The following is an 11,885-nucleotide window of genomic DNA, read 5'->3' as shown; positions in this document are numbered from 1 at the left end:
GCGTTGAGCTCTATCAGCCAGCCAATTAGCGAGCAGCAGGGTTATAAAGCGCTCAGAGAAGGGATTGGATAGTTATTAGGGGGCAGTGGTGAGCGGAGTGGTATGGAAGAAGAAGCGGAGCCGCGAGTGAAAGCGGGGCCCGGCGGGCGGCTGGATATGAATCATGGATTCGTTCATCATATCCGGCGGAACCAGAAAGCACGGTGCGGGCGCCCGGGGGAACATTGTACTGCATGCAGTGACACGAAGGGCATGCTGGGAGTTGTAGTTTCCTTGTAGTCTAGTGAAATTTTCACAGCCCCCTGCTGAGCGTGTTGGATGGTTTTAACCCCATCAGCTCCAGTTCATACAATTTTTATTTTTCCTACGGAAAATCATGTGAAGTATGACAGTGACTGTGTGCAAATATTCCCATTGTGGCTCCAACTTGAGCCCCGTAGAAGCTGTAACAGATGGAAACCAACTGATCGCCGCAGATCTGGTGTGTCTTACTGAGCTATTGCAGCGACATTACATGGTGGTCCATCAGCTGCTCATAGAGGGGGTCCTCAGCAGACCCTCTGCCTTCCATGTACCCTAAAAGGGCATATAGACGTGGGTTGTCGTAGTCAGAGAATCCTTTTTAGGGGCAGATTATTATCTGTACGTGCTAACGACCGACCATGAGCGTGTCAGTGAGCGCTCGTTACCGCCTGTACACGGGCGGATTATCAGCTCCTCAGTAACTGATTGTTCTGACTACAGCGACCGATTCCTTGTTGGAGTGACTGATGTCTCCCATTCCCTCGGGCAGATACATCGTTGAATTTGTTCCGTCATTCGCTGTATAAGTGACTGAGAAGGACTGAACGAGCGCCGGGTAAACCGAATGACCGGTGAAGGAGCGCCGGGTAAACCGAATGACCGGTGAAGGAGCGCCGGGTAAACCGAATGACCGGTGAAGGAGCGCCGGGTAAACCGAATGACCGGTGAAGGAGCGCCGGGTAAACCGAATGACCGGTGAAGGAGCGCCGGGTAAACCGAATGACCGGTGAAGGAGCGCCGGGTAAACCGAATGACCGGTGAAGGAGCGCCGGGTAAACCGAATGACCGGTGAAGGAGCGCCGGGTAAACCGAATGACCGGTGAAGGAGCGCCGGGTAAACCGAATGACCGGTGAAGGAGCGCCGGGTAAACCGAATGACCGGTGAAGGAGCGCCGGGTAAACCGAATGACCGGTGAAGGAGCGCCGGGTAAACCGAATGACCGGTGAAGGAGCGCCGGGTAAACCGAATGACCGGTGAAGGAGCGCCGGGTAAACCGAATGACCGGTGAACGAGCGCTGGGTAAACCGGACGACTGGTGATCGAGCCAACGATGAGCTTTGATGCCTACAGAAAATGAATGAAAAGTGATCAGTGCTGCGGACACTACTGCAAATCATCCCCCGTGTGGACCGGCCTTCCGTGCCTGTACATGAATGTCCTGTCTGCATGTAGCAGCTGCTGGAGAAGATGTTCTGCATAGAAGCGTTGCCGCTCGTAGCGATTTCAGTCGGGCTTCGTTCACATCTGGGTCGTTCCGAGCCTCAATGGCTGATTTCTGCAAAAATGTTGTGTGAGATGTAGGTCTCTTTCATCCAGGAAGACGCCGTCGTGTGTAACGTTGCTGGACGGATCTCATTAGTCGGTGGGTTTTGCTCTTTTCCATTTGGATTTCCTGTTCAGCTCAACGGAACTGCCAGACCTGAGTGTGAACGAGCCCTTACTTCAGGCCTCCTATCTAGGACTGGTCTGGCCATTTTCTTCTGACCTCCACCAAAGCGGGGGTCTCCCATCGCCTTGCATTTGGCTCTAGTCGATAGTATAAATTGGGGTGTGATCAGACGCCCGGATGCTCCGTACAAGGCTTTGCTGAATTTTACTAAGATTTTTTGTTTGTTTTTTCTCCATCAGGGATGATTATGATAAGGAGGTGAAACAAGCTAAAGAGAAGCAAAGGAAAAGGTACACCCCAGGACCGTCCCGACCCAAGAAACCGGACCTACAGGTCTACCACCCCCGTCCGAGAGGTGAGAGCTGCGTGTAGGAGGCCTTGTGTCGTATGAAGAGGAGATCGCTATGTCATTTCCGTAACTACTATAGAAGTAAATGGGAGTTACAAAAATGGCATACACGGCGATCTGCGCTGTTTCCATAGCGCCTGAGCTACGTATAGGGAGTCGATCACTGCCATGCTGTAGCTGTAGTTCCCATTCTCTTCTGTATGAGTTACAGAAATGGAAGGCACAGTCAGCTTGGCTGTTTCTGTACTTGCGACTGGCTTGATTGACAGATCTATTTGTTTCTCTATAAGGAGAGACCTGACAACTAAGTGAAGGCCGGTCTCACGTCTGTGTTGGAACCTCTGGCCGGAAGTTCCAAAAGCAGGCAGACCCCATTATGGTCAATGGGGTCCGCTCAACTCAACTGTTCGGTTCCGTACAGAGATGGAACTAATTGGCTGCGGGTATTGTCTTCACACCATGTTTGGTGGCAATTACTGTAGATGGACTGTATTGTAAATAGATCCGAAGGGGGAAGGTGAAGCTCACAAGTTGGATAGAACACTAATTCCAATATCAGTCGTGCGCTTTGGTTGATGTTAAGCAGCATTTTCAGTAATGTGGTGTCTCTCATCCTCTTCCTCCCCAGAAAGGCCGCCCCGCACTGCGGGTGATGACCTGAGTGACACTGATTCCAGTACAGACCCGGAGACACCTGGAAATCGGCTCTTCTGCTTGGAGTTTGAGGCAGACGGAGGTGAAATTACATCTGTTATTGTATACGAGGTGAAGTATCCTTTATTGACGATGCGCTGTTTTGTATACACTTACATGCCTGTATGCTGTACTCCATGAAATATGCACAGAAGTCAACCTGGGCGATACTGGAGGGCCAGGTGATGGCAAAAATGAGAATGGCCTTTTTGAGAGCATGGCTAACCTTCAGCATGAGAGAACGCAGATGGTGTGGAAACTTTTGGTCTGTGGTTCAAACCTCTTTAGCTCCTCTGAAAATAGACTACACACTGTGCCCCCATGCTGAGCCTCTACGTTTCTACCCTCTACATATCAAATCCCGATGTCACACATTGGGGGAAACTTACCCCATTCTCAAGATCATGGAGGTCTCAGCAGTGAGACCCTCCCACTGATCACGTTATTCCTTATCTTGTGGTACAACCCTCTTTCATTCATCTTGATGAAACTGGATTCTCTGCATGATACTTTTGTCCCCCCCTCCCACTATAAGGTGCTTTCTGTGGCTCCTGGTTCATTGCTTTGGCTGCCCTACAAGAATTCTCTATTCTTGACATGTCCTGGAGATTAGTGGGCTTTGTATGGGTTGTTTAAATGTAGATGGTAATATAATGGGTTAAAAACTCTAAAAGTATTAAGCTATATTGCATTGGGAGAATAAAAGGGGAAGAGGACCTGCTTGGCCTTGTTCCACAGCTTAGTTACTGCACATATCATTTAGTCTGTTGCTCCTGAACACATCGGATACATTATCTAAGGCTACCTTGGGCCTAATGCTCCTATGTTATCTTACGGTGTGACTTTCTTCCATGTTGGTGCAGGATGATGATGCTGAGCAGATTGCAACAAAAATCTCAGTGGAGAATCAGCTGGAAGCCAGAATGAAGGAGGCTCTGAAAAGACGGATTCAAGAGGAAATTGCAAAAAGAAGGGCGCACTGCTGAAGTCAGCAGCCTGTCTCCTCCTGTGTGGCGCACCGCCGAAGTCAGCAGCCTGTCTCCTCCTGTGTGGCGCACCGCCGAAGTCAGCAGCCTGTCTCCTCCTGTGTGGCGCACCGCCTTCATCGCCAAAGGAAATCTGCTTTACTGAGGCTCAGCGGAGACCATGTATGAGCTGGACTTGTGCACTACTCTTATAGCCCGTCTATAGGAGTTTAGGAGATTTCTTACAGTAGTGCCTTACATACACTTCCAGATTCTGGCAGATTTTAATTCAGTTTGTTTTGTCCAAGTATTTATAGTACTTCTAGAACCGGAGTATGTCTGAACGAAGAATGCTGATGTGATGCGAGTACACGAGCCTCGTGCAGGAAGAGAGAAGCCTTTACATAAAGCTGAAGAATCTACAAGATGCCCTTGTACTGGTTAGATAGTGGGTACAAGTCAGAAATGCCAGTGTGGCTCTATCATGACCCTTAAAGGGTTATTCCAGGATTTTTTAACAGATGACCTATTCCCTGGGAAAATCGAAGCGCCCGTGTGAAGGAGCCCTACGCCTGGGTTCACACATAGCTCTTTCCATTGGAGTGAAATCTACTTCAAACCTCCTATGTGTGAACGCAGCCTAGTTCTACATAATTCACTGACTTGGGGGCCTCTCGATGGACACTGGCCACTACGGGACATCTTGTGCTTAACCCTTTCCAATCCAGTCACCCTGCCACCCGCACACTCCCTAGCTCTTATTTATTTTGGGTGGTCAAGGGCTTTGTGGATTCCTTGGAATTACTCAACAGAAACACATGAAAATGTTCCGTACTGATTATTTTATTAGCAGTTTTGAACATGAGTTGCTATGTATGTATATTACACTATGCAGGAGAAGTCCGACGTCCACCATGTCTCAGCATACTGTAATAGACACATGCAGAATAGCACTCTGATGACGGATCTCTTCTGCATAGTGTTAGAAGCGTGTCGGACTTTGCCTGACAGGGCTGCTATACAGGGAAATCTCAACGGTTCACGAGGTCTGGCACTGGATTGGAAAGGGTTAAGGCGATATGCTGAAGATAAAGATGCCCTTTTATTATCAATCATGGAGGCGGTTTTATGAAGACCTCTAACAGATCTTGTACCTTAGGCTGCCCGTACAGTTGCCCGAGTTCATAAGAACAATCCCACGGACTATTAATTAGCCATATTGTGGTTAATCAACAATTCATATGTATGGCAGCTCAAGCCCTTGCTGCTTTCTACTTGGCTGATGAGTAACCACGGGGCGTACTCCATGGCAACTTTACAAAAATGGAATTGGTGTGGCAGTCGGCCGAGAGTAAAGTACTAGTTGGTAAACTGATAGTTTTGCTGTGTGCAATAGGTTTTAGAACATCCAACGGCAGCTCTGATGTGGGGCCTTGGCTCCAAGCTCGGCCCTGTGTAACCTATCATACAAGAACCTTTCCTAGCAATCCCTCGTCCTACTGCTATAGTAGAGGGGCTTCAGATCTAACCAGCCATAAAGGACCGATGATTACAATGAAGCCTAAAAGTGGATCGGTGTGGTTTGTATCTGAGGGCAGCCTAGGATAGAGGGAATGACGCTGAGCTTGGGGCTATACAACTTGCTATCGCTGCCAGGACTCCTGGAGCAAGCCTGAGAGTCCTGCTTACCCCACCCACACGAGGATTGACAGGACTCTCAGGCTTCCTCTAGGAGTCTGGGTAGCATTTATACTGCTGTTCCCATGACAATACTGAATGTTACCCTATAATCCATATATCCCTGAGCTCGGCATTTCCCCCTCTGTCCTGGGTTACGCTCAGATAGGAGACCGGACCGATCTTTATACTGTTACATTTCCTACTATATTGCAATGTCCCAAGAACTGTTCTTACCGTACGGGTAGCCGGATGGCATCAAGTCTGATTACGGGGCTGTTTTTTAATAAAAAATAAAGGCAAATCTCTGTCTTGGTGTGTGGTGAGTTTCCTGGATTTAGGTGCCACAACCGGCGGCCTACTAGGGTATGACTTGTATGATAGAAGCGGTGTTTCATATCCCACCAGTATCCTGGCAGCCCGTCATGCTCCCGGTAGTGTATGATGCACGAGGCTCTGCTCTTGGAATAGTCGGTCTCATGTAGAGAATGCAGGCGCCATTCTGTGTATCGCTCTGCTGTTTGTGGTTGGGGGATTGGCCAGCTATGACAAACATCACTGGCGCCATAGATGGCAGATGGAGGCACTCTTAGCTGCTGCTATTGGCTGCGTTCTCTTCATGAGATAGACTATAGAAATCGTACTGCCATTGGCATCAATGAGATGCTGTACTGGATGTAGGCATCAATGGGGATTGTTACATGTGATGGGAGGGGTCTCTAAATCAAAAACACTTCACACTGTGATGAAAACCACCTGATGGCACGCAAGATATTTTGGGCTGAGTCTCTTGGGTGCAGCTCTCAGTTCTGGGTAGTCTGCACCTAGCCTTACACTATTGATGACCCATTCTCATGATGGGTTGATGGTAGAGGATAGTTGGGGTGTGGTGTTGCCTAGCCCCCCTTGCAACAACTCCTCATGGGTGGCTGGAAAAACCTGGAAAACTCCTAATTACTCTATAAATTAAAAAAAAAAAGTACAGCATTCTAATCTACTTTGGGTTCCAAATAATTAGCATTTTCAAGATATTTGCTTGCTGTTGGTGAAAGAGAACACTTATTTCGGTTCACAGCCTCCAAGTACAAAACTAAGAATTCGCACATAGCGTGTAATGTTTTCATTGGCGCAGTTCAAAGATTTTTTCTTTTTAGTTCAGCTATAGTCAGATGTCACAGTTTATAACTGAATATTCAAAGGTCTACACCTACAGGAACACACTTACCAATGCCGTCTGCTAGTGTAAACCCATCCAAGTCCACTGTCAGACATCGTCCGACCTAACCACGGAAGCTTATATAGTCCGATGTCAGAAGACGTGCAACAGGGTATACTTACACTATTCTATCCGCCACTGGGATGCGTCCCATCATGTAGTTACTTCCTTTAGCCAGCAGATGATGCCATTGTGTAACTGCAGAAACAACAAGTCCCGTAAGAAACCCTCAATCCAAAAATGGATTTGAAAGGGATAAAGGGGTTTTCTCATTTCTTAAAATTGCTCTATAGCCCCTCTGTACTTCGTGGTTGTTGCTGACCAGACATGTGACTGCTGCAGCCAATCACTGGCTATAGAAGGTAACTGATTGTCCGTAGCAATCACATGTCCTGGTCAGTCTACACCAGGGGTCCCCAACTCCAGTCCTCAGGGACCCCCAACAGGTCATGTTTTCAGGATACCCTATGGTAAGAACACCTGTGGCAATGTCTGAGGCACAATAATTACATCACCTGTGTAACACTGAGGAAATCCTGAAAACATGACCGGTTGGCGGTCCCTGAGGACTGGAGTTGGGGAACACTGGTCTACACCACATGTTTCAAACTCAAGGCCAGCGGGCCAAATCTAGCCTGCCACATGATTTTAGGTGGCCCGTGACAAGGTCCAGACACAACCAGTGCTTGGCAGAGAGGGCAGCGCCAGAACAGGGAGCTGGTGCCATCTTGGATTCTGACCTCTGATGCCCACCTCCATACCGCTCTATTTAGCAACTCCCATGTGGTGGCACAGCTCTGACAGCCCTACCTGGGCACCCTAGCCACCCTCCAAGGTAGGAAGCTCCGTGCTACAGAGGTGGAAGGGTCTGGCTATTATCCAACCTGGACCTTAATAACTGGTTGAATTACATTTGTTGTGCTTGCATTTTGTTGTTATTTTCAGGACATGATCAATGGATGAGGATGGCGTCTCAATATATTGTTGTATAACCTAAGGAGTAGTTACATTTATACTCTTAGGCCTCATTCACACAACAGTAGGTGTAAAACGCCGCGGGGGTCTGGCAGCGTTCTACCTGTCTGTGTGAGGCCGGTTACTGCCACGTATGGCAGTGAGGGCACTGCGCAGCTCACAGCCGTTGTCGTGCGCGGTGTGACTTTTTTCTTTATTTTTATTGAAAATTTTCCAATATACAAAAAATATCAGTATGAAAAATTATGTTGGCGTAATATAAAAAAGTTATCACATAACAATATTTGATCTGGTTTGAGAAACAATACCAAGTTTAACCAAAGTTTTCTCCGCCTTTTATTGCTGTATTTCAGGTAGTAGCAATATACTGGTAACAATGGCCTAGCCAATGAAGGTCAGAGGGGAGGAGGATTCTTCTCTCTCAAGGTGACAACCCAAAAGGGGTGGAGGGAGCTGCAAGACTTTGTTTTGGGTATTGGACTTATTGAGAGGGTGTTGGGCCAACCCCCGTTGCAGGGAGGGCATAATCTATCCATGGGGTCCAAATACTCGGGAACCTATCATACCTGCCTTCTGTTATCGACGTTAGTTTTTCATTGACTAGATACCAGTTCATGCGGCGCTTAACCTCAGAGAAGTCCAGGGAAGCCTTACGCCAAGATTTAGCGATAGTTTGCTTTGTGGCTAAAAAACAAATGGCGGTATATTTTTGATCCTCTTGTTTAACAGAGCTTCCCATGGGGTTTTTTCTCAGGTTATGATAGGTTACCGAATAAATTAGGGAATATGTCCTAATCCAGAGTCTTTTGACTTGAGGGCAGGACCTCCATATGTGGAACAAGTCTCCTGGGGAAAAGCACCCCCGGAAGCAATCTCTAGAGTAGCCAGGAGCCACATTTGCTATTCTAGTGGGAACTAAATACCAATGCAGTAGAATTTTATATGATGTTTCCAACATTAGTGTATTCCGGGCACCACTGTTGGTTGATCTCCAGATTTGGGACCACTCATCCTCCTCTAAGGTATTACCTGGATCTTGTTCGTACAAGGTATGTACTAGCCTCAAGTAGATTTGTGAGATGAGGCCTTTTGCTCACGGTCATTTAAGACAATGTTTCAAAGGGGGTTATGATTAATGGGGAGTTAGTATTTTGGAGGAGGGAGGATACGAAATTTTTAAGTTGTAGGTCATTAAATATTTCGGAAGGCGGTAGGTCATATTACTCCTGATGGGTGGGGAATGTTACTATGTCGTTCAGTGAGAGTAAGTGGTTTATTTTGGAAATACCTTTATTTGTCCAGATCTTAAAGGAAAGGGAGGAGTCAAGGCCTGGTGGAAATAAAGGTTTGCGCAAGAATGGTACAAGGGGTAAATGGGGGGGGAGATCAACTTTCCAGAATATTTCATGAAGTCCCAAACTTTAAGGGAGTGCCTTATAATGGGATTAGAGATTGCTGGCCTATGTGTTGGGGGAAATCCATAAAATCGAATCTACAGTGAGAGGATGTATCTCCATGACTTCTAAGGCAAGCCACAGAGGGGTATTAGTTGTGGAGTAGAGGGAGGCTATTTGGGCTACTTGGTAGTAATTTAATAGGTTCAGGGCTCCCAATCCGCCTTGCAATCTATGTCTAAACAAAGTGGAATCCGACACCCTAGCAATGGACCTATTCCAGATAAAGCGAAGGGTCATCTGCTGAAGTGTCTTCAGGATGTGCCCAGGTACATGTACCAGAAGAGCTCTAAAAACGTAAAAGTGCTTTGGGAGAAACATCATCTTTAGAGAATTCACTCTGCCAATCCATGAGCTGTGGTATCGGTTCCAACTTTCAAGAAGTAGTCTGAGTTTGCGGAGAAGTGGGATGTAGTTTTGTGTGTATAACGAGGCATAGGAGTTTGTCAAGTTTACACCCAGGTAGTCCAACGACCCATTCGTCCATGTAAATGGGAAATTAGATTGAAGCAGGAAGACCATGTGTGGGGGTAGTATAAGGTTAAAGGCTTTTGACTTTCTGTTGTTAATTGTCAGGCCTGAGAGTGACCCGAACCTGGACAGCTCCACCATAAGGTTGGGGATGGTAGTGTGGGGAGAGGTTATCATAGCCAGCATATCTTTCGCAAACATACTAATTTTGTGGTGGATCAAAGCAACTTTTATTTCCTATGTCAGGGTTATTCCACATTTTTAATGCTAGTGGTTCTATGGCTAGGGTAAAAAGAAGGGGAGACAGTGGGCATCCCTGCCTTGTTCCTCGCCATATTGGAATGTTCTCAGAAGCGTATAAAATTCGCAGCCATGTCAGAAATTCAGCAGGGAACTTCCAGTGTTCCAACACTGAAAACAGGTACGACCAGTTTAGTGTCAAAAGCCTTGTAGATGTCCAGGGAGAGTAACATTGTGGGGATGCCCCTGGTTTGGCAGATGTCTGTGAGGGGAGTTATTCGACGGATACTGTCTTGGAGCTGGCGGCCGGGGACACATTTGGTCTTTTCCTATTAATGATGGTAGAGCAATGTTTAAACGCGAGGCTAATATTTTAGTGAGTAGCTTTACATCTAGTTAATTAAGGAAATAGGCCGGTAACTCTGTTTATCCAATGGGTCTCTCACAGGTTTTGGAATCATTGAGATCGCTGCCATGAGAGAAGTTTGTGCCACTTGTTGTCCCTCTCAGATAGCATTAAAGTAGTTTGCAAGATGTGTATGTAAGATTAGGGAGAATTTTTTATAATCGGAGGGAGAAAAGCCGCCCGGGCCTGGGCGTTTATGAACTTTCAGTGTTTTTATTGCGTCTGTGACCTCTTCTGGGTTAATTTTAGCTGCTAGGCATTCCAAAAATGTATCAGGGACTGTAGTGTCTCGAAAGTATAAATTTAACTGCTGTGGAGATGGGTGGTGTGGCTGGGAGTAGAGTTTAGCCAAAAATTGTCTAAACTCTGATACTATTGTCGGTGGATTGGCTGTGACTGCGCCAGGTTTAGAAAAAAAAACTAAAATATGGGCTGGTGATGGGCTTAGCTCAGAGCTGTCGTGCTAAAGGAGTAGATGGTTTATTGCTTAATTTATAAAACCGCGGGCGGGTCCATCGTAGTTTATGCTCAATAATATTCGTAAGGCATAAATCTAGTTCTGTCCTTGCTTGAGACAGTATTCTCAAGTTTTCCGATGAAGGGTGCTTTTTAGCCTCTTCCTCCCACTGTAGGACTTTGTCTTCTAGTTCTAATTGCCAAGCAAGATGTTCTCTCTTGCACTGGGCCGAAATTTGGATGAGGGCTTCATGGAGCACAACCTTATGTGCTTCCCACAGTGAGATGGGAGAGGAAGCTGAGGGACTGTTTATAGCGAAGTATTCTTCAAGTTGTGGCGTTATTAAGGACACTATCTCCAGGAGTGCTAGAAGGGAATCGTTGATGAACCATATGGCATTAGTAGGTTTGGACATTAAAGGGGTTGGAAATTATTGATACCGGGCTGTGGTCCGACCAAGGAACGGAGAGCATTTTGGAGTAAGTTATTCGTGGCAGGAAGGATGCAGGCACAAGGATGTGATCTATTCTCAATTTGAGTCCCCACATAGAATGACTGTGGTATTCTTGTTAGTCTCCACAAGTTCAAGGAAAGGAATTTGTCTAGAGTTTGGGGTGTAGTACAAGACAATGGTTACTGGGACATCATGGATTATACCCATGAGCAATATGTATTGGCCGTCAAGGTCAGAAATAGTTGATGTGTGGGTGAAGGCGACTGATCGGCCAAAACATATGGTCACTCCTTTTGTTTTAATTGGAGCTGTTGATGAAAAAAGGTGGGAAAATGAGAAGACAGGTAGCGTGGGGAGCAGTTTGTGGAGAAGGGAGTCTCCTGTAGGCATACTATGTTGGCATGGATACTTTTATAATAACAGAATGCTTTAGTTCGTTTATTGGGGGAATTAAAACCCTGCACATTATGTGAAATTATTTTTAAAACCATGGGGGTATATGTGAGAGGTTATAGAGGATAGTTATCCGGGTGCTCCCGCCCTGAGAGAGAAGAGGGGAGGGCAGGGTGGGGGGAGGGGTGGAAAGGATAGCAAACATACAAATGTAACTTTTAACACAGTATAAGTAACTTGTATAATGAGTGCTGCTCATAACAGCGACTTCTAGCGGGATCAACACCCCGCAGTAGTGCTGAAGAGGAACTCTTATTTAAAGCACTACATGAGAGGGGGGAGACCCCTATATATGGTGGAGAGGAGAAGGGGTGGGAGTACAGCAATGCAGCAAATATAGAAAAAAGAAGAGGGGTTAAGAAAATTAGGGATCAAGACATG

At 46.6% G+C, this 11,885-nt stretch overlaps 1 protein-coding gene across 1 annotated transcript; it reads left to right on the top strand.

Moving 5' to 3' along the window:
* The first annotated feature begins 50 nt into the window (after nucleotides 1–50).
* On the top strand, nucleotides 51–5,682 carry C2H2orf68 (chromosome 2 C2orf68 homolog). Its single transcript, XM_066593123.1, has 4 exons — nucleotides 51–203; nucleotides 1,934–2,049; nucleotides 2,672–2,808; nucleotides 3,600–5,682. Exons 1-4 carry the CDS (start codon nucleotides 103–105, stop codon nucleotides 3,720–3,722), a joined length of 477 nt encoding a protein of 158 aa, XP_066449220.1. The 5' UTR covers nucleotides 51–102; the 3' UTR covers nucleotides 3,723–5,682.
* The last annotated feature ends 6,203 nt before the right edge of the window (nucleotides 5,683–11,885 follow it).

This window comes from Eleutherodactylus coqui, chromosome 2, assembly GCF_035609145.1.
Source record: "Eleutherodactylus coqui strain aEleCoq1 chromosome 2, aEleCoq1.hap1, whole genome shotgun sequence".
NCBI lineage: Eukaryota > Metazoa > Chordata > Amphibia > Anura > Eleutherodactylidae > Eleutherodactylus > Eleutherodactylus coqui.
The sequence above is the reverse complement of the archived record's forward strand: the minus strand, read 5'-3'. Positions and strand labels throughout refer to the sequence as shown.